Below are 24,403 nucleotides of genomic sequence, written 5' to 3' on the forward strand. Positions count from 1 at the left end.
TAGTCCATCACTGTAAGCGCAAACAAGTTTGATGTATCGATTACCATTTGTTGGTATAACCTGAGGCTGCTTTACTTCCGCTATCGGTCCCGTTCTTCATTACAACCTCAGTAGAAAGTAAATTCATGTTTCCACATCTACACGCACCACGTAATAATAATAATCATTATTACAGTTTGATTTGAACGAAGTATATTGTATCCATTTATTACGATGCCATCGCCTTCATTTATACGTCATTTTAGTATTTACCCCCGCCCACAACCGTGATACAGGTGTATGCCGTAGTACACTTTATAGTGAACGATTGAACGATTCACCCAGAGAACCTCACGAAGTGTCGTAATCGATTCAAGTTAACACTTATCGCCGAATCGAGCAATTTCCGCAGGAAGTAAACGCGCCACTCCCATAAGTTCAATTAGCACCCGCGTATCAAAACTGCTTGTAGCCTTAACCAATTTACCTGAGCTCGATACACCACAAGGAAGTTCTTAATTAACAGGTATGATTCGGTATCCGTTACACATAATTAGCTACAAACAAATATTTGTTTTGCAGGTGCAGTGCAGTAACAGTTGCATCAGAAGCACCAGGGGCTGTCAGATCGTTTATAGAGCTGTGACCGCCTTGTTCCTCAAGTCGTTATCCTGTGGTAACCCAGCAGACAAGGACCTTACAGCAAATTACTACCTGCAATTCAACACAAGATACATACGAACAATGTGACTCATCGGATTGATCAAACCTTACCGAGAAGAAAAAGAAATAATTTTGAAAAAGATGATTGGAGGACTGTGAATGTTATTTGATAGCAAATATAAAATATATGTGATAGTTGCACCATAGTAACTTTTGTACAGCAATGTTTCAATCAATGATTACTGTACTAGAGGAATATATACTAAGAGAAGTTTGTCTATTGCCTATATTACGGACACCTAACAGAAGATCGTGTGCGTGGCGTGCCGAACGAGTCCATGAGTCATCGGACTCCACGCAGGAAGTCGGCTGGGAACGGTATTCACTGCCGCTATTGACACTGTATACCGAACCGACATTAGAGCTTAGCGTCAGTAGGCCCTAATCGTGTTACACAAAACAGGGTTCAAAAAAGGGCGCACTAAATTTTGCGTTAACGTTCCCTTTTTATTGCCCGTTGGACAAATTTAAAAAATATCATTTTAATTTAATAACAAAATATGAATTAAAAAAAGGATTTACAAATTGATTGTTTCTGCTTCACTGCCACCTTTATCTCTGAATTTATACCCGATACAGTACAGATTGGGATGCTTCATATCACAGTAAACATCGAAAACAAACATACAACATACAATAATGAATCATGATAAATGAACTCAAGATTACCTCTTATTATGATCTCCTAATGGTAGTCTAGATCGATTTGAAAAATATTTAAGACCGACAACATATGTGAAGGATTGATGATATTTTTACGAAATCACCTTCTGCTGTAGTCTAGTACGGATGAACGTTCACACACGTAAAATAAATCAAATAAGTACCCTAAACTATAAATTACATAATCGCGAAAGCAACCTTACATACATGATCAAAAGCATTGTACAGTGTAGACGAGTTTATGTCTCACGTTTGTGAGACCACATGATTGGCTGATTGACATTAGGACAAGAGTGGGAAAAAATTCGGAATGAATTAATTGGTGTGAATGTAAAATTTGTATGAATGAATGAGATTCAAAAGTAGTGAATGAATGCTAAATTTTAGAACGTAATTTAATTTCATGCTTGCGGTAACATATCTGTGTTTATACGCAATGAAACATATTATTATTATAATTAACTTTGTACCTGATAATCTGCAACGATAAAAGAAACAAGGTAAATACCATATAATTTATATAAACGCTGACAATTTATTAGACATATTTTCCTTATAAATCTCGTGACGGTGGCGGTGAATGAACTCTCAGCGTAACTCAACGTGTTGAACATTAAAACGCTGTTTGTAACTGAAACACAAACCACAGCCCGCTACAATGACACTGTTAACACGAGGGTTGTCAGTATTATCACTACGAGACATGGATGTGCAAGTTTTATGGTCGTTCAAGTTTTGTGGTCGTGCAAGTGTTTGTCGTTCAAGTTTTGTGGTCGTGCAAGTTTTGTGGCTGTAAAAGGTTTTGTGGTCGTGCAAGTTTTGTGGTCGTGCAGGTTTTGTGGTCGTGCAAGGTTTGTGGCTGTAAAAGGTTTTGTGGTTGTGCACGTTTTGTGTCGTGCGAGTTTTGTGGCTGTAAAAAAATTTGTGAATGTAAAAGTTGTATTTTGGGTTTCCATCTGATACATTTTTCAGAGCTCATTACACTCCTCATATACTTTTATACACTATATTTGGAAACACGATGTATTGCCTACTGGCATGTACACCAAACAGAGGTAGACTAAGTTAGAATAATATTGTACACAGATAATAATGCATGCTTCTTTACATTTACGACAGTATGTCCTCGCTCTAAGAAAACAATGGTATTGAGACCGTCTGTTTAGTTTTGGATGAAAAAAAAAACACTGGAACTAAAACCCTGGATATTTATAGCACCTACTACTAGATATTTAAATAAAGTCCCTGATAACATGAAGCAACTCAATATAACACTTATCAGAACTTTCACGAGAAACCAAACCCAACAAAGAACATGACATTTTTCTTAAAATATGTATAACTCCTTACAGTAAATATACTTTCAAAATATTTAAATTATACATTACTACCATGATATTTATCTAAAAATAATAAAAAGCACCCTTCACTACTAAGTAAGTATGTGCAACAAAGTAATCTCAGTGAACTATTGTAAAATATATTTTAATGATGCATTGAGAGTGACTTTCTTTACTCCGACAATGTATTGTTTGTTGCACGCGGTAACCAAGTAATGACCACAGCGCTAGACTAACTCCTCTTATCTCTCTTTTCAATAGCACTGCATTGTTACCTCCGCCACTCATACTGCTCTCTCACAGACTTCAATATCAAAGGTCAAACTAGTTGGCGTTTGCGCCTGCAGTGCTCCAATTCCAACTAATTGATTGCTTACATATGCTATTAACAAGAGGCGGGATAAAATCTCCATACTATTTAACATCTCGGTGGTACAATGGCGATTTAGTTACTATACTAGGTTAACTATACACGATGATACGTTATCCAAGTAAAATGGCTTCATTATGATTCCATTTAGTTTAGTTTACTATATTAATAACATTAATTTACAGTTAAAACATGGATAAGTTCTAAAATACTCTTGAATTGGAAAGTGTTATTGCAACAACTTTGCCTATTTCCCCAAAATGGGATTTTAGGGGGGGGGGGAGGTGGCTCAACATTTTTAAATGTAAAGACTCATTAAGTGACACCTAATTTGAAAGGTGTTGATAAAAGAAGAACAGTGGAAACTATAGCTTTCTACATCAACCCAGTAAAAAAATATCCCTTAATGGGTCTATACATTTTAAAATTTTGAGCCGCTCCCACAAAATCCTATTTCGGGAAAAGGACAGAGTTGTAACAGTGACTACAAAGTTTACTTATAATTCCTAGAAAGGTGACCGGAGTTCCATCCCTCCATCTTTATCCATAAAAAAAACTGAACAGAGTGTATCCATACTTTTAACTCACACTGTACATTAAAAGGCGAAAATATTTATTTAAACACTTTTGGTATAATCAAATAACCATAGTTCACTTACTATAAATTTTGCTGAAACATTGCAATAAACATGTAGTTTCTAATAAAACGACGGTCTTATTTGAGTCGGAGGCGCCTTATAACAATAACGGTCTTATAACAATTACAAGGTGCCTTTACAATACTACAATATGCATTAACACCTTGTTATTTTCTCCTAAGGAGAATCATTATAATTTATATGAGCTTTTCAGTTACCACGTGGTAGATACGGTGACCGTTGTGATGGTCATATAAAATACTAGAATATCAATTAAGTTTTTTCGTGTTAAGAAATTGTCCACGTGTTGCATCAAAAAAGCATTAGAGAATAATAGGACTAAACAACATTCGATACGAGTTAAGTGTGTCAAGTCAGTGTGTCACAGAAGTCAGTGTGTCACAGGAGGCAGCCGATAGGAACTAACTGCAGTATAACATCCCACATAGTATAAACATTAAATGTCACGGTCCCCAGGCCTACTCACCTGACACATTAGGTAGGCTTTTATGCTACGAAAAATAACCATTTCCTCAAAATGAATGAACCTATTATTAAATAACGTTTTTAAACAGTTGAACACACTATAAAATGTGAACACCATAAATTCTGCAGGAAATCCAGATACAGTAGTTGTATGCTGTGGCAGCAAGAATTGGATCTGTTACTGCAGTGCAATTCACCGGATATCTCACAATCCTATCCATCGCAGCACCAGTGGAAACATTTCATTCCACTGCACAAGAATCTCAACTTCAGGGTGTCCGATGTTTTCCATGCCATTTTTTAAACTTTTACTGTTTACAAAAGCAAACATTTGTCCCATTTTCAGAACAAAAAAACACTATATAAAGAATTTACTAAACTTTAATTGTTTAAAAACGATTAACCACTGAAAAATCTAACTAATCAAACAAAACATTTGGAAACAAAGGATCAGTAAGATGTTGACCTTCTATATATATATATATATATATATATATATATATATATATATATATATAAATGAATGTTTGTATGTTTGTCCTTTATGGAATCGTGAACTATTGGACCGATCATGATGAAAATTTGTACGTATATGTATTTTTCCACGGAGAAGGTTTATAAGCTATGCCCATCCCTTTCCCGATTCAGGATTCCGCCCCACTGGTTACAGAAATACCCATAAGAAATGCATTGCAGCAAACATATGTTAACGTCTTTTCAAATTTTTAATCAGCTGTTCTTTGTAAACATATATTACACTTATAGTTTTAAAGCATAGAGTAAGCTTAAGAGAAACGACAAATTTTGTTTAAACTGTTTTTGCAATCACTGTTAAACATAGACTTTACTATCCAGATAATACAATTCAAATTTGACGTAAAAATTCGCCTTTAACTGCAATATTTATTTAATATAAACCATGCTCATGCTTGATCAGAAGAGTAATGCAGATATCATAATTACTATCTTACGTTGGCTACAAATATAAAGAATGTTATAAAATCAACCTTAGTTGTTTTTTTTGACAGAAGTATGGTTCTCAAAACTCCGTGTGTACATATTCTCTCGATCGAGACAACAAAGCAAGCTCAATCGTGGCATCGGAGATATAACTAATTTAATCTAAAATTTATTATAGTAAAAAAAAAAATTTACTAAGTAATATAAGGACTTCGGTTCTTAAGATTTGCGTGCGAAGCCGTGGGTAACAGCTAGATAGAGGCAGGAATATGGTACATACCTTCATAATACGCCCAAGAGGCTCACGATGGAACGACTATCAATTATCTCAGCAATGTTTAGAATGTGATAGAAAAAAGAATAAGTGAATATAGTGTACTGTTTTCAACGGGAAATTGCGTGCGAAGCCGCGGGCAACTTTTGCAAAAAAATTATTGAAATGCGCAGCAAAGCGCGCCGGGCCCGCTAGTATATATATATATAAATGAATGTTTGTGTGTTTGTCCTTTATGGAATCGCAAAATATTAGACAGACCATTATGAAAATTTGTATGTATACGTATTTTTCCACGGAGAAGGTTTATAAGCTATGCCCATTGATGTAACTCACCACCAAGCGGCGCTGCAAAAGATAAAAGGTTTCAAAGCGCCTGCACACTATAAACTGCAATTACGAGACAGTTGTGTGTATTAGATAGCCAAACACTATTTGAAGGCGCTAAGTTATTATGTACATTTGTCTTTAAGATACATTTCTGATTGAACTTAAAGTTTGAGTGTTAGACCACTTTATAATAAAGTACATGTACGTGCACAATGGCTATAAAAATAAACATATTTTCTTGATTGTGGCAACAAGGCAAACTCTACATCGGCGTTGTAAATATAATTCAATTAAACCAGAAGTTCACATACACGGGCAAAGCTTACGAAAAGCGTGCAAAGCCGCGGGAAACAGCTAGTATTTAATATATTTTATAGATTTTAATCTCTTAATCAGGATAAACAGCAAGGTGAAACCTAGTCTACTGAAAGGGATCCCACGGTCCATTATTAGGAGCGCAGCTCAGCTGCCGGTCTCCCACCAGAGGCATAGGGATAACGTTGAAGACTACTCTATAAATAGGATCTCCTCTCAGATCTATAAACGTTTCACGTCAGTAACACGGATTTAAATTTCCCAATAAACTGTTAAAAAAAGATTATCTATTAATGGTTTACAACTTATATTAAATAAGTTTCCTACACGAAGATCTATAATGAATATACAGTCATTTTTAAACTACTAATGTAGTATTAGCAGAGAATTGCATAATTGAAATTATTAATTTAAAAACGATTAGTTCAAAATCTAACGTCATTAACTTTAGCCTTCACCAAAACTTGAGCAAGAACTTCAAGAACCCGCGGTGACAGTGGAACGACGTTCTTCGGGAAGAAGCTGAATCCACTGTGGAATTTACCTTGACAAGGCCTGACATGTGAACACCACATAGTAAGCGTTTGCTCTAATGTTGTCTCGGGCATTTATGTCCTGCGGATCTTTGAAATTTTGTTCTACGGGATGTATTACAAATGGCCTATTAGGGTCTTATGCATCCACAATTGTCTTACGCGTCAAGGTTGTGGGGCAATTGTTCCAAATACAAAATTGAAACTTGATAGTAGGTATCAAACTACTAAATGATCCAAAAAAGTTTAAAGCTCATTCGAAACACCTCCTGGCGTCAAAGGCGTTTTAGTCTGTAGGAGGAGTTCAGCTGGGATGAAAATTCTTACAATTTGTAAAAAGAAAAGCAACAATGATATTCTGATATAGAACAAGAATTTTAATTTATTATGTCGACAAAACACCATTTAAACTATGCATTTCCTTAATTTACTCTGTTGACGCATGCAATGCAATTGTTAACTGTCTCCGCGCAATAAAGATTGCTATGATCACTATTATTGAGACACTACACTAACATCTAAATTTCCGAAGTGAAACATTAGTGGTTCTGAGACGAGATCCTAATTATTATGCAGTTTTAAACTTAATCCCCATGGGAGCCTCAGAGGAAGCTGACTAATACTAACGTTCCCTCTTCATTGATATACGCAACTGAACAGACCGTACATCTCGGTCAAGTGGCAGATAGCAAGACTATACCTTGCATGTAACCACTATGGAAGGCTAGGAAACGTCTTCCCTGAAATCTGTACTAATGGGCTACCAGATATGTTCGGTAAACTGTAGTCAAGTAAAACGTTGACCCCGCGGTTCGACTGTGGGTGATCACCCAGACTAACCAGCCTCACTTCTGAATAATGTATGTGAAGTAGAGGCTGTGGCCAGGTATGTGGATAATTGGCATTGCTTCACCTAACACACCTGTGTATACCTTAGAGAAACAGATTGACTATTCACAAATATATCTCGTGTACAGACAAAATACCGATCACTCATTCCTTAACCCTACGACTGCCATTTAACGTATATCCGTTGTTTATTTTCGTTCCTTAAACGCCAATCAACGGATGTCTGTTGACTTGGCCTGCCCGCTTAATCTCATTTGTTATAATACGTGAACAATCTAGTTTCGACGTGATTCATATACCACAGTTTCCGAACACAGCAATGGTATATTTTATTGCTCTATGACAGCGGAGTAATTTTAGATTGACGTTTCTGTTTTCGTCTTTGAAGAAAAAAATAGTTTCAACCAAGTTTTTGTTTTTGTAGGTATTTTATATTTTTATTACAAAATATTAATATATAATTTATATGTATATACATATGTGTGTGTGTATATATATATATTTTTTTTTTAAATCAAAATTACTATTTTGATAAGGTAACTATCCATTTTTTTAGAAACATATTATAACAATGTTGGTTTCTAATAACCATAAAAAAAATAAAAATCTTAGGTTTTCTCACAATATCTATTATTATACTGTTCTCCTAATTTATTGTAAATAAAATTATACCTAATACAGTTAGGTTTACAGTGTATAACAACTTTAAAACATTTTTTTCAATGTATGTGTTTTTGTTAACGAAACCCACGCTTCTTGTACTACTTTCAGTCTTTGTGCTAAAACTAATTTATTTACCAAAAGACTCCTACAAAACTATACGTTTTCTGAAACTAGACTAAATTTGTGACATTTTGGCTGTCTTGGAATTTGAAATACATATATACTTAACAACATTTTCCGAACACACCCTTTTCCAGTTTTTTACGTGAAAAAAAAACGAAAAAACTCCCCACCCACCGTAAAAAATTCAAATGAGAATATTAACCTTAGTTACTTATTATCATTGTATTATACTGTTCATTGTGAACAAATTTATAGAAATGCAGTTAGGTTTGCCGTAAAAAACTATTTTTTACAGATTTTAGAAAGAAAGGTTGCAAAACTTGGAAAAAACGACTTGGCATTTTTTTTAAATACTAAGGGCAGTCGGAGGGTTAATTATTTCTAACACCAAAATAGTATTTTACAAATATAGTCCATGTAAGGGTTTTCTTCAGTATTGTCCCATGATTGTGGATACTTGCACATGCCCAGTTGTAGTAGGGCAGGATAAGATAGTAACAATCTGATATTTCCCCACTTTCCCTGGTGGGCGTTTAACTACTAACCCATTCTAATTACGAGACAGAGGCTCGTTGCGGTTTCACACAGTGCGGTCACAACTGTGGAATTGGCAGGGACGCTAAAGACTGCGATAGTTATGAGACAATCACCTTGTTTGCAGACTAAATCTATCCACTCCACCAGCCCGTGATCCCGTGGGTTCAAATATAGACTGTACACGACAAACATTACATACTTCAGCGATGTTAACAAACGTTCTCAATTTCCAATCCATATTTCAAGCTTGCGAATCCAATATGAACGACGACTGTTGAGTTTAACCTCGGTTGTGCAAAAGGAAACATACTAAAAAAAACTCGTCGAGTATCTACGACTCATACGGAAGCCTAATGGTAATTTAAGTTTTCCAACAATTGTGAATGTAATAACAATTGTCATCGAAAGAGGTTTATGGGTGACTTCCGTGGTTAAGTTGCGATAATTTTAAACCCAGTTTCTTAGCGGGTACCAAGAGGTAAGATGAAGAAATATGTACTGAATTCCATGTAAATTCGTTCTAAAGTTTCGGAGATTGGGTGATGAGCACAGACAAGAAATTACATGATTGTTTCTCTGCAATGATGAGTCAACTTCCGCAGTTAAACCGCGACAATTTTAAACCCCGTTTCTTAACGGGTGCCTAAGAGGTTAGATGAAGATACGTGCACTAAATTCCATGTAAATTCGTTCTAAAGTTTCGAAGATTGGATGATGAGCACATACAAGGAACTACATGGTTGTTTCTCCGCAGTGATGAGTCAACTTCCGCAGTTAAACCGCGACAATTTTAAACCCCGTTTCTTAGCGGGTACCTAAGAGGTAAGATGAAGATACAAGTACTAAATTCCATGTAAATCCGTTCTAAAGTTTCGGAGATTGGGTGATGAGCACATACAAGGAACTACATGGTTGTTTCTCTGCAGTGATGAGTCAACTTCCGCAGTTAAACCGCGACAATTTTAAACCCCGTTTCTTAGCGGGTACCTAAGAGGTAAGATGAAGATACATGTACTAAATTCCATGTAAATTCGTTCTAAAGTTTCGGAGATTGGGTGATGAGCACAGACAAGGAATTACATGGTTGTTTCTCTGCAGTGATGAGTCAACTTCCGCAGTTAAACCGCGACAATTTTAAACCCCGTTTCTTAACGGGTACCTAAGAGGTTAGATGAAGATACGTGCACTAAATTCCATGTAAATTCGTTCTAAAGTTTCGAAGATTGGATGATGAGCACATACAAGGAACTACATGGTTGTTTCTCTCCGCAGTGATGAGTCAACTTCCGCAGTTAAACCGCGACAATCTTAAACCCCGTTTCTTAGCGGGTACCTAAGAGGTTAAGATGAAGATACGTGTACTAAATTTCATGTAAATCCGTTCTAAAGTTTCGGAGATTGGGTGATGAGCACATACAAGGAACTACATGGTTGTTTCTCCTGCAGTGATGAGTCAACTTCCGCAGTTAAACCGCGACAATTTTAAACCCTGTTTCTTAGCGGGTACCTAAGAGGTAAGATGAAGATACATGTACTAAATTCCATGTAAATCCGTTCTAAAGTTTCGGAGATTGGTTGATGAGCACATACAAGGAACTACATGGTTGTTTCTCTGCAGTGATGAGTCAACTTCCGCAGTTAAGCCGCAACAATTTTAAACCCCGTTTCTTAGCGGGTACCAAGAGGTAAGATGAAGATAGATGTACTAAATTGTAAATGTAAATCCCTTCTGTCGTTTCGGAGATTGGGTGATGAGTACAGACAACAAATTACAGGATTGTTTCTCTGTACTGATGAGTCAACTTCCACAGTTAAACCGCGACAAACTTAAACCCTGTTTCTTGTTTCGGAGATTTGGTGATGAGCACAGACAAGAAATTACAGGTTTGTTTTTGTCTGTGGTGATGAGTCAGTCAGTGGTACTTGGTCATTTCATATGAAATACTGTATTCACGTCTTATCTATATATACATAAATTGATAAGCAAAAGCCTTTGTTTTTTATGTTGGAGTAAAAATTCTAATGTTTATACATAAATAAAATAAAATTAAAAGCTTGTACATAAGACGCACTGACAAAAAGTGTATTTTAAACACATTTTCACCACAATACACACGCATTTCCCCATAATATTCCACAACGATCCCCATACGGTATGGCGACAAAGATTTGAATAGTCACTAACTACATCAAGAATCACTAGGTGGAATGTCACAATTCCACTTCTCTTACCGCTCTCCGCCCCGCTCTACCGCTTAGCTATGGTTTATGACAGAGAACACATTAGACAACTTTCCATATCTGCCTTCAGATCCTTTTGAAACAGACAATTCGATTGGTGGATGTTTATCCGTACTTTATGCGTGTTCGGTTTAAAGCTGCCTTTTACGAATTACACAGTTCACAATTTTAAAAAATTACAGGAAACACAATTTAGCGTAATAAAAGTGAACAATTTAGTTTATAAACTGTTTGCATAATGAGTCAGATTACACGAGGGATATGAATCACCAACTGCACACACTTGAGTTTAGTCATATACGCTGATAAGACATTCAAGCAGTTGTAGCCTGAATACCGTATCTAAACAAACAGAAGTATGTGAACACCTGTGTACACTGTCTCAGAAATATGACAAGATATTCTCGTACCAAAACTTCATGTTACGGGATAATGATATTTATTTATTTTATTTACATGCAACAATTATACAGGTTACACACCCAATTACATTGTGCATGTTTAAATCAAGATGACATGCAATAATATCCACACATTCAAATATAATCCAGTCCAGTCCAGTGTGCCACCACAATAGTTCCCATTAAATAGATAATTAAGCCTAAAGATAAATAACAGATACATATATATATAGATATAACAACGTAACTATAGTAAAATTATAAACAAAATAACAACAATAATAAATAATCATAAATATTAACAAAAACAACAAATCAAACTCTGTCAAGATAAGCCATAACAAAAAGAAAGCGCGCGCGCGCGCGCGTGTGTGTGCGTGTGTGCGTGTGATTAAAAGTATAAACATCTTAATAAAAATATTGGTAGTGTAGTATATTTGTTAAATGTATATATGTAAGGTATTAATTATAGTCTAGCTCAGTTTATTGACAAAGCTCCCTCTGACAAAGTCTTTTGTATTGATTAATATTATTATGTAAAAAATATATCAACCTCCCCAGGCAAAGAATTATGCAATCTCATCATTGTATTCAAAGGTGATGAAAAATGTGCCATTGTACGAGAAAAATTAATGCGAAACAAATTTTGGGATCTATTATAAAATGATGGAGTGTAAAAATTAATTTTTGACAAGCAAAATGAATCCATTACTTCACCTCTCAGCAATTTTAAAAAAAAAAATAAATTCGCTAATTTTCTACGTTTTTGGATACTTTCCATTTCAAAAATGCTTAAAAGTTGATTATATGAAATAACGAAGGTAAAGTGACCAGTTTCTTTAAAGTATAAATATCGTAAAAACCTTTTTTGTACCTTTACAATTAAATTAATGCGATTAGCAAAATAAGGATTCCATACTATATTGGCAAATTCTAAATTTGATCGGACAAGTGATATATACAATGTTTTTAAGGTTGAAATTGAATGAAAATTTGAAGACTGTCTAATAAAAAAATCCCAAATTTTTGTAGGCCTTATTTACAATAGATATGATATGCGAGACGGTGTATACTATGGGTAAAACATTTAACAACAATTAAGAGAAAGATATTTTTTAAGAAATATCTTGTAGGAAAGATTTTCCTACAAGAGGAAAATCCTTTAATCTACATTCAATTCAATTCAAATAATTTATTTATCTGAATAAGTATACATGTTATACAATATATACACCTCACATGTCAGAAATTAAAATCTTAATTTATAACTAAGAATAACTCGTTTGACACGATAACAGGATTTCGGACATCGCCATCGTTATGGTTACAAAAGGTATAACACAACGTTTCGTAGATATGTAACACCTAATCAACCTGACGAAGAGGATAGATTCCTGTCATCGAAACGTTGTGTTATACCTTTTGTAACCATAACGATGGCAAAAGTCCAAAATCATTTTAGCTTGTCAAACCTCCCATCGTCAATAACAAATTGTAAACAAAGAAATCGCTTTACTTAAACTAAAAAATTAAAATTAAATTAAAATTAATGTTCTATAGCCTCAACTAGAAGGAATTCACCAATACTGTAAAATTCAATTTTCAATAAATATTTTTTCCAGAGCACCTTTAAAATTTCCTTTTTTACTCTAGGTTATCGCTGTAGGGCCCACTAAAAGTGTTTCCCCCTTTAGTTATTCAACAAATACTGAAGTCTTAAGTACTAATCGACGAAATAACATAGAATTTTTTCACATATATCCATGTGGCTCTTAGGTGCCATGCCCATGACAATAAATTCCACTTTCGACTTCAGGGGTCTGTCTGTACCAAAACACAATCTACTGTTTTTAGTTCTAAATGTAAGCACTTTTGTTCATAAATACTGACTTGTTTACTTTTTACTTCTGGTAAAACGTCTCTAACAGCCATTATCCTGTAGGTAAAAATTCATACCTTGAAATTCCTTTGCAAGGCCTTTGCTGAACAGTTGGCATTAAAACGATTTCGTGAGAGTATGACAGCACTAGTGGGCATGAACTAAGTCACCCTTACCTCAAAAGGTGCTGACATTGTAAAGATCACTTACCGGCCACACGATTGACACATTCAAAACAAGTGTTTCCCGTTTAAGGTGAGGCGAGTTGATACGACCACAGTAAAACGCCACCTTTCCCAGCATCACTGTGTAATGTAAGAGGTGATCGAGTATCCATAAAGATGAAGACGCATTAACAAAAACAAATGGACACAGGAGAGCGACAGGCTAACTTTCACTTTCCTATAAATGGCAATAACGCGGGCAGCTGTTCAACCTGACCCACTCTGGGCCTACATGTAGTGGCCGATAACGTTCAGTGCAGAATTGTTATCATTCGGTCTTTGTCAGTTCATGTACATCGATAGCCTAGATTATATTTCTTCTTTAAGAAGCTTAATTGATACTGTCTAATGCAATTACCTTAATTACTGAACAATTTCTGCATTCTAAAATGTCTTAAATCACGACTTTTAGATAAAAAAAGTGGATATGCATACAAAACTACTTGAAAATTTAATTAATTGAAAAAGGAACTTTGTTAGTGAGAATCCCAAATAGCAGTTTTCATCACAAGGAGCAAAAATGATTATTTCCGTAAATTCGTATTTTACACACGGTGGCAAGTTACTTTTGCTCCCCCTGGTGAACAATAATAACATGTTATACAAGTTTTATCTAATTTTTATTACATAGTAACTCGACATACAGTAGTTATGTCAAGTTTGCGTGTCATAAATAGCTGTTTGTTACATCTATTTGGCTACTGAAACAATAAAAGTTTGAGGTTAGAAGCTACTGAAACAATAACAGTTTTAGGTTAGAAGTTACTGAAACAATAATAGTTTGAGGTTAGAAGCTACTGAAACAATAAAAGTTTGAGGTTATAAACTAAAGAAACAATAACAGTTTGATGTTAGAAGCTACTAAAACAATTTAAGTTTGAGGTTAGAAGCTACTGAAACAAAAAAAGTTTGAGGTTAGCGCATCGAACTTGAATTGCGCGCCAGCAGATAATTTAGATCTCTATAATGATAAGGTAACGAAAAACAACAATTTACTGGACCAACTAAGTGTCTAAAACCGATGTTACTTGTGCAGTAAGATAATGGGGTTTTTACACAATGCTAAAGAATTGAGAATTTGAATGTAAAAAATAATTGTTAACCCTCCGACCGCCACGGCCATTCAATGGATATCCGTTGTTTATTTCCGTTCCTTAAACGCCAATCAATGGATATCCGTTAATTTTGATAGCCCAATTAATCTAATTTGTTATAATATGCACTGTTTATATCTATATACAAAAAACTAAACTGAATTTATGTCCTTTAGGTTATATAATTTTACAAAAACCAAAACCATTTTTAGAATAACTGTTTTATCAGGTAATTATCCCGTTTTTTAGACAAATTTTGATTTCTACTAAACATAAAAATTAAAAGTCCTAGGTTTTCTCACAATATTTATTACTATAGCATTTTCTAGTTTATTATAAATAAAATGATACCAAATGTACAGAGTTAGGTTTACAGTTTATAACAATTTATAAACATATAAAAAATTGTAAAATTGATCACAAAAACCATGCTTCTTGTACTACTTTCAGTTTGTGCGCTAAAACGAATTTATTTACCCAAAGGATTTATTTACCCAAAGACTCGTACAAAGCTATACATTTTTTTTGAAAATAGACTAAAGTTTGTGACCTTCAGGCTATCTTGGAATTTGAAACTTATATGTATACTGAACTATATTTTCCAAGCACACCTCTCCCCCTTTTTACTTGCAGCAAATACAAAATTTCCTCACTCACTGTAAACAACTCAAATTAAAACATTTAACCTAGTTACTTATTATCATTGTATTATACTGTTCATTTTAAACAAAATTGTACAACATATGGGTAGTTTTGAAGTAAAAAAACAATTCTTTAAAGAGTTTGCAAAACTGGCAAAAAATGGCCGGAAGTTTAAGGAAAATACTAAGGGCAGTCAGGAGGTTAAAGATACCCTAATTATACATTATTGGGTCTGGCCTATTCTATTTTTAAAAACTTTATATTGTTCTATTTGTACAGAAATATGCATTAAAACTCTTGAGTTTCAACATTCGTTTTGGCCTCAGCAGAATCTTTAATAAGATTAAAAAATTAGCTTGTGCTTACACTTAACATTTTCTGTCTCCTGACTGTCTACCTTCCTGAAAAAGTGAAGAACTTGCAAAGGTGTTCAGGGACTGGCTTTTAGGCTTTAAACATTAGCTAGTCTCATTCTATAAAAGGATTAAAGTGACAATCGTTTCTATTTGTGCAAAAGTTTTGTCTAGCCTATTTTTGGAAATACACAGAAAATTTTATGAAAAGTAAACCACTCTTTTTAACTGCATTAACAACAATTTTCATTTGTACACATCTTTCGGTATCTTTTAATATTTTCAGTGTAACCATTCAGAGTTTTGCAAAGAGACCAGTTGTATGAGTATACCAACTATTAGGCGTTATAGAGCGAAATAGAAAATGTTATCAGGTTATTAACTTTTTTGTTTTCATAATCCTTATCTTCTTATCTGATACCATCAAGTGGCAACTTGTCAAAGCTTTATTGGATCAACCAAAGTAACACTATAAGTAATCATTTCCCTACCAAAGCTATCAGAAAAATAAAAATAAACATTTTAGCAAGTAATTTTGATCACTGCACACAAATAAAACAAAATCCAAATGAATGCACTTTCAAAGCAAAATTATACTATATTTGTTTATAAAACCGTTATTTACATAAAAAATATTGGCAGTGGATACTAGTCTGCTTCATTAAGGCACCTTATTAAATGCAGTCTGTGAAAATAAATTCAAAAATTATTTCATAGAAGAGAAAGATAAGATTAGGGAGATTTAAATAATCTGAAGAATAAATAATGTGCTAGGGCTATATATGTGAGCCTATGAAGGCATATAATCTATAGGCTATGTGAATGGTAATCTAGATACGATGTTTAATGATCAAATTAATCAATCAACCAATCAAAACAGACTAAACATAATAAATGTGAGTTTTTTTTATTCTTACGGTGTAGACATAGAAAGGCATTACCCACTTCGCAAAATTCTCCCTTAAGACCACCTTCAAAACAAGAAAACCACAATCACATAAACTGGTAAAGAACTAGTCCAGTCCATCATCTTCAGGTAGATCAAGTATATCAACAGGACTCAAAAGTATTGGAAAGATAGCATGACTGAAAATAAGAAAGAATCAGATCACACGATTGCTCCTCTTTGATCAATATCAATCATCATTAACTTCGGACTATTACCCCCTTACAAAAAAAGTCAATTGCTGATCTAGTCTTTCAGACTGTCGGAGATCTTGGCAATGTTGGACTTTAGTATCCCATGAAGAATTGCATCTTTTTTAAGCGGATTCATTCTACTGCCACTACTACACAACAGACATAGCTAGACATTTTTAGTTTTTAAGTTTTTTACGTACAGTATTAGGATTTTTTACACATGAAGGAGAGTCGATTTCAATCCTCGATGCGTTGTGTTATATTTTTTGTAACATATAACGATGGTAAATGTCTGAAATCTTACAATACTATTCTTTCATGCCTGACTTATACGAGAAGGTAACCAATTGATCACAAATGATACCAACATGTTCAAACATGTTCAAGCTTGAAAGTGACTCCTTCAGAGATGTTTCACTTAGCTAGTATATTATTATTAGTGTTTATAATTATCATATACCTATATATTTCTACTGTTTTGCAAGCCATTTTTTAAAATTGTTTGTTTAAGCATAATGTTGTGTATTGTGTATCATTTTTTATGTCCTGCATCGTTATATCTTGTATCATATTCCTAAATGGTAGTTGATTGTTTATAAGTGAGGCATTGGATTCAAAAACCGTTCCTCATCCACAGAACTTCATTTTTGGCAAATCACGAAAAACCTGAAAATAATTTTTTACACAGCTTGGCATTAGTATTCTTTTTCCCAACAATCACTGTCTGGATTCCTTTAAAAAAATCAATTTTTAGTTTGGGTTGGGCAAGCATCTACCTAGTGGTGTACTGGTTGTCACCATTTTCAGGGATGGTTACATTTTGCAGATAATGATATATCTAGATACTGTTAACCTATTTATATAATTAATTTACCATGTAAAAATATTGCACTATATAACCCAACAGGTTAATATAAAATAAAGCACTTTTAAAATCGTTTTGCAATGATTAGTTTCTAGGATAAGGATTGTTTATAACAACGTAGTTGTTGAGAAGTCATTTTGCATTCGATGAAGATCATTTTGGAATTTATTATTGACAGGATGAGGTTAGATTTGGAACAAAGTAGGTGGTGCATGAAGAATCATTTGAAAAATCAAATGATTTTGAAACTCAATTTTATATAGGATAAAGATTGTTTGAAACAGAAAAGCAGCACAGATATATGCAGTTCAGCCAACTTTATGGGGAAACTCTATAACTCAATTTTAAATATTTTGGTATGATGAATGGTTTGGAATCCAACACTTCAAGTATTACACTTGAATTGTTATTAATATTATTGTTTATAGCCATATGGTGTTGTTAGTCTTGTTCCATTATTTATTCTACTAGCGCATGTAGTTTCACTGTAGTATTTAAAAAATGAATACATATTTAATGTTTCAGGTGAACACAAATCATTCAGACAAGAGTAGGCATACATTTATTTGCACTAGACCTCACATTCAATTTGTGTTTCGTTGAAGAAGAAAATGTAACACTTGTTTCCTTTATTTACAATCATATTTAACCCTTTCTACCATTTTCTTATTGAACCCTTATAACGCATCAGATATTAAAAACAAACTATTACTTGTTTTATTTTAATTTTTTATTGCACTCATTACTATCTAAATGCTTGAAATTAAATTTTAAACACAACACAGTATTCACAATGCTGTATGAAAAAAATACTTTGGTTTTCACATCTCATATGTAACCGATTGTTAGCATTTGGGTCATTCTCCAAGGGCAGATTTTGTTTATAGTGTGGACCTCATTGTACAGCATTACTATGGTATTGTATATGTACCATTTTTTGTACAAAATTTTAAAATATTTGATTGATTTATGCTGTAACAGACTTTGGGTTGTGGTAACAAGTTGAGGCATTTGACAATAAACACTGATTCTTTGTTTAAAACTGATCATTAATGATTTAGAAGGTAAGCAGGTTTTCGGACATTTAACATCATTTTGTCTTACAAGAATGGAAAATTTACATAGCTTACGAAATAAGGCCAAAGAGACCCTACATGACTCAACAAGCTATACGAAACATGTTACAGTTTAAAGAAACAATTGAGTGAAGCAGCCCATGAACAATGTAAATAGAATCGCAAAGCAATGCACCAGACCCAAAATTATGTTATGTTATAATTATGTTTTTAGTGCTTGAGAAACTTATCGAGAATATAGTCCATTTTGCACTGATGAGGAATAAGTTTGATTAGGTATATAAAACTTGAAATAATTCCTACACTGAACTCAGGAAATAGAACAATTTAACGATAAGATAGCAAGAACATAAACTGCACTATATTAAGTTTACAAAGAGATCACACTTTCCAGGAACAAAATACGAGGATACAAATTTTTCAATAGCGTTACCTGTTACAAAAACAATGTTAGCCACTTAGAGTATCCCTTTCCATAAATCTAGCCAATAGCCTTAAATAAAACGTAGATATGTGCACACATGACAAGACCTTCTGGAATATTAATTAATATTAATTAACCTCACGTAATGGATAAATATTGAGGAAGGTCTGATCACTAATGCCACTGACGACAAATGAAAAACATTCCTAGAATATAAATGTAGGCTAATCTGTTAAAGTAACAGTTCCATAAAGCCTGATTTTTAATGGTGACATTTTGGTCAGTCAGTTTACTTGTTTATTTGCTCAATGGTTCTGTAGATTGACTTTCCAGTACTTAAGAAATATTTCCACAATGCAAATTCCTTTCTTGGTGAACAAGATCTAAGTATGACAAGATTGTTTAAAGATGACAAGGTAATTATATGCAATTACTACTATTCAGGTTAAGGTAAAAAAGTAGCCTATTTTCTTGGTAATTCCAAGCAATTAGTGGGTTAATTTCTTTCACTTTTTTTCTTTTTCTTCTTATTTGTTCTTTTAGGGCAAGAAGCTGAAAAATTGCCCTCAGTACTAAAAGGACCTATGCTGCTTTCAGAGTAACAGGATATTTTGGATGGGTAAGATTGCAGGTACAGGCCACGTCCTGTCGAGATCCTGATTAATCTCAATTACTTCTTGGAAAAAAGGGAAAGCTAGTTCTGTATCAGCCTCTCCAGTCAAAGCATGTAGGAGGTGGTATGCACTTATGTCTAGGCTAGCAACAGCCCTTAACACTTAGGAAGCCCCACCAACTCCAACAGTTATCTCCCACAGGAGACTAGACCTATCGATCTAACATTGCACCACAATATCTCTACACTCTAGTATGTGTCAGTGACACATTCGTTTTTGCCATAGCCAGTGTAGGTTCAACTAAAAGGTGTAAACCAGCCAGAAAAGAACCCTATTGGGGTTTCTTACACATTTTAGTATAAAAGACTATTTTAAAAAGTAAGAAACTTGAAAATTAAATGGAGAAGCTATCTTTGGCATTGCCGAATGATAAGATGGTTCAGAGTGCACACTTAATCACTGGCATATGGAACAGAGTCAAATCATCCTGTTCTTGATGGTGAGTCTATAAGATGTACATTTATCCTTAAAATCTTCGATTAATCGATGCATTACACATAGAGGTTCTACGATTCTCGCTTAAGTATGTGGTCTGCGCTTGAATTTAAGTATTACCTCAAGCTATCTTTTATCTTCTCTGCTTATAGTGTGAGGTGTGCCAAAAACAAATGCCATATCATTTAACGAGATATGATCATGGGAAAGTAGGCCTGATGATCACAGATTCCTGATCATCAGTTCAGGCTTTAATAGCAGAAAAAGACAGATATTCCTTGAGATACAGTTATCTATTGATAACCTCTCTTCTGGTTGGACAAGATTTCTCAGTAAGTAGGACATAATACATTATGTAGACTACTCTGTAGGCCTAGAGTGTTTATTCTATTCTTTATATCATCACTGATAAGATCAAACTTTGAAATTTTAAACTTAGACGTAACTTACATGGTATTTGTTATATGCTCGCTTAACCCTCGAGCTGGCAATGATGCCACTCTGTACTTATAACAACACTAGGTATCAGTTTACAAAATCGTGACCATGGAAAGGTATGTTAATTTTTTTTCCCTGAAAACTACAATTTTTCCTGAAAACAATAGTGAAGAAAAAATTCGTCGGCAACGAAAATCAAAGGAGTTACGATTTTTTGAAATCCTCTGAAAACTCTGTTTTTGACAGTACCTCTGGCAATTTTACTGAAATGATGACGTTAATCCTGTCAACGATGCCTGCCCGCTGCGCAGTGCTGCGCACTGCTTGCTCTTTTAGAAAAAAAAATTAACTCGAGCTTGCAAAAGTCGAATCCCAGATCACGTGATGCCCCTGATCCTTAACACTCCAAGTGTTGTTGATTTCCATTCTTAATGTAATAATGACAATGATATACTTTGTTTATATGCACCTGTGATAATAATACTTGCCCAACCATGAAAAAAAGTCCATTTTCATGGTATGTGGTCTGCGCTTGAATTTAAGTACTGTATTACCTCAAGCTATCTTTTATCTTCTCTGCCTATAGTGTGAGGTGTGCCAAAAACAAATGCCATATCATTTAATGAGATATGATCATGGGAAAGTAGGCCTGATAATCACAGATTCCTCTGATCATCAGTTCAGGCTTTAATAGCACAAAAAGACAGATCTATATTCCTTGAGACTGTACTATCTAATGATAACCTCTCTTCTGGTTGGACAAGATTTCTAAGTAAGTAGGACATAATACATTATGTAGACTACTCTGTAGGCCTAGAGTGTTTATTCTATTCTTTATATCATCACTGATAAGATCAAACTTTGAAATTTTAAACTTAGACGTAACTTACATGGTATTTGTTATATGCTCACTTAACCCTCGAGCTGACAATGATGCCACTATACTTATAACACTATTTTAATACGTGAAGATTTTTTTTATAATCCATTAGGCCTAGACATAAAAAATATATAAACAATTCCTAAACCTTTGTATGCTAATTTATTCAATGAAATAAGCTACTTTGAGGAAAACAAATTGAATGGCGTTTTTTTCATGTTCATGACCACAGTTAGACTAAAAATGTAAATAGTACAACAATTGATAAGAATAACTATCCAAATACAGTAAGGATGATATCTAAAGAGGGGAAGAATAATTCGTTCAATATTACAGTTTTTGAAGTATTAACATTTGATCAAGTAGCCCATACCAAAATTTTTGATGTTATGCAAGCGAGCGAAACAGATTGACATTACTCGAGTAACATATCAAAATGCTACGAGTGTCTGAATACAAATGTATCTGACCATCAGTACGGGTAAGCACAGCTGGTGATGGATGAAAAATATTTATCAAGATACCACTAGTCTAGATTACTTACTAGAGAATACTATCTAGGAAACAATCAAGTAACTTATGTATAGAGATTCAAAATTAATTGTCAACTTTGTTGGATTTATTTTCTAACAAAATAGAGTAGATAGATCAGACCTTGTTGTTTACTTCTAATGGTGCGACATTTAAGTTAAAAATGTGATAAGCTAATAAATTAAAATATGAATGTTGAGTTCAGCTCCATTTCACCCACTTAGTGCAGCGCATGTGATCTGACACTGTCACAGACTTGACTCCTGGAGTCCAAATCTATCTGAAGAGATTGAATAAAAGTCAGTGATGAAGAAGCTGAAGACAAACTCTTTGCATTGTTTTGAAATAAAGTGTAAACAAGATGACTCGAACAACTGTTCTCCTTGTCTCATCGGGTACACAATTGAACCCATACAAGCAGAAGGTAAAATGGAGCTGAATTCTACAGTCCCACTGAATCGACCCTTCCCACCCTGTGTAAATCAAAATACACAAAGATTAACTTAACCCTGCCTTATTGAAGTCTGTTAATATATCACTTTTATTTAACCATCAATCACATGATGAAATCTGAGGCTGATTGCTGATTAGGGTACAGTACGATAAGCGGACATGGTTTTTTATATCAATATTGACAAGCGATATTACTTATTTATAACTATCAATATAACCCACCGATACTAGGCTAATCTTGAACAATAATTAAATTGTATAAATACTTCTTCATATAATAAACGTATTATCCTATCTTTAATAGGCAGTAACATACAGTAGAAAGCTCGTGGAGGACCATAAAACGAAGTTTAAAAAGTGGCATATCTGCCGACCTGCTTGCAGATCATTTTTGTATTTGTACAGAAGAGAAGTATAGTTTTGTGGAGAGTATGCTTTTAATAACTTCTTGAAAGTGGTTAATCATTCCTACTCAGGAGAAAACATACATTTAGTTAATATATTTCATATTTTCTGTTATACATGTTTGTTTTGTTTTGAAACACACATAACCTATAACAACGTTAACAAAACACTGCATATTTTTACTAAAATAACATCAAATATGTGTAGCCTTAGCCTATTGTTTAGCCTACTAACAGTAAATTAAAAATAAGTGTTAAAAATAATGAACATAGTCAAAATCTAATAAAATTGTACAAATTTTAGTTGAGTGAAATGATTTTATTTTTTAATACTTTGAGCGCCTTTTTATTCAAAAAGACTTAAATTTGTGTTCAGCAAGTGATTTTACATATAAATATAAAAACTTATTGATTTTCCACAATTAAGCTACAAATTGTTCCAAAGGCTACCCTTTCCTCTTAAAATCAGTCGTTAGCCTAGCTTACACGATCTTTATAACACAAATTTCATAGTTCTCATTTCAAAATTTGATTATTGACAAAAAAGAATAAATTTTGTTTTGAATAGCCTATCACTGTGTAGTTTAGCATGTATATACCTGAAACTAAAGGAAAACCAGCCAGTTCATGCCAATTTCATGATGAGTAGGCTATTGTATAACTAATAGTTTAAAATGTATCTGTAAATTTGGTCAGATTAATATCTGCTAAATAGTAAACAATTTCAGAATTGAAACCTAAATGGTACAAGTTTGAAATCCTAGATTTAATAAAACGGCAATAATTGAAACTGTTGAGGTAGGCATCTAAACATGACTGACATTAGTAGTGATATAAAGTAAGGTACGATAACTGAAAAACTCACCATCTGTTCTTTTGATGTCAACACTTATTCCAGACTTAATAGCACTGAAGTCTTCATCCATATCTATGTCCACCGTACACTTGCACTCAAGGATGTAACGGAATTTTAACTACATAAACGTAACAAATTGTCGGCGTTGGCTAACGTTCGCGGGAGACATCGACAGTTACCTGAGGTTTAAAATTTAGCTCATAAGTGATGACGATTTTAAACCAACAATTAGCAATAAGTTCCTTGATAAAATACTAAACCGACGGTACAAAAACAACTTATAAAATCATTAAAATATAAAACGTTTATAACTATCTTTAAACAAAGTAACGAAACAAATATATAATTTTAAATAACTAACGTGTTCTGACGTTCAAGCCAGTACTACAGACAGATGAAACCATGGATCAAGTGCGATATCCAACATAGGAAAATGAAATATCCTACTTCAACTAAATCAACATATTTCCCACAAACTAACAATTTCAACTTATGGACTATACTTCAACGTATAAATGTTATTTATACTAAATCGTTTTGCCTAAAAAATATATACTATGTAAGACAGGCATATTTTAACTAATGAAGTGAATCTTGTAGTTATTTGCTT

At 33.8% G+C, this 24,403-nt stretch overlaps 1 protein-coding gene across 1 annotated transcript in view; it reads right to left on the reverse strand.

Annotated features, from left to right (window-relative positions):
• Window positions 1–24,187, reverse strand: part of LOC124355425 (kinesin-like protein KIF2A) — a 145,829-nt gene extending 121,642 nt beyond the window's left edge. The window contains 1 exon segment of the mRNA XM_046806566.1: window positions 23,803–24,187. Within this exon segment, the coding sequence (XP_046662522.1) occupies window positions 23,803–23,863 (61 nt within the window). The 5' untranslated portion in view covers window positions 23,864–24,187.
• Between the last annotated feature and the right edge of the window lie 216 nt (window positions 24,188–24,403).

This window comes from Homalodisca vitripennis, chromosome 2 (genome assembly GCF_021130785.1).
Source record: "Homalodisca vitripennis isolate AUS2020 chromosome 2, UT_GWSS_2.1, whole genome shotgun sequence".
Taxonomy (NCBI): Eukaryota; Metazoa; Arthropoda; class Insecta; order Hemiptera; family Cicadellidae; genus Homalodisca; species Homalodisca vitripennis.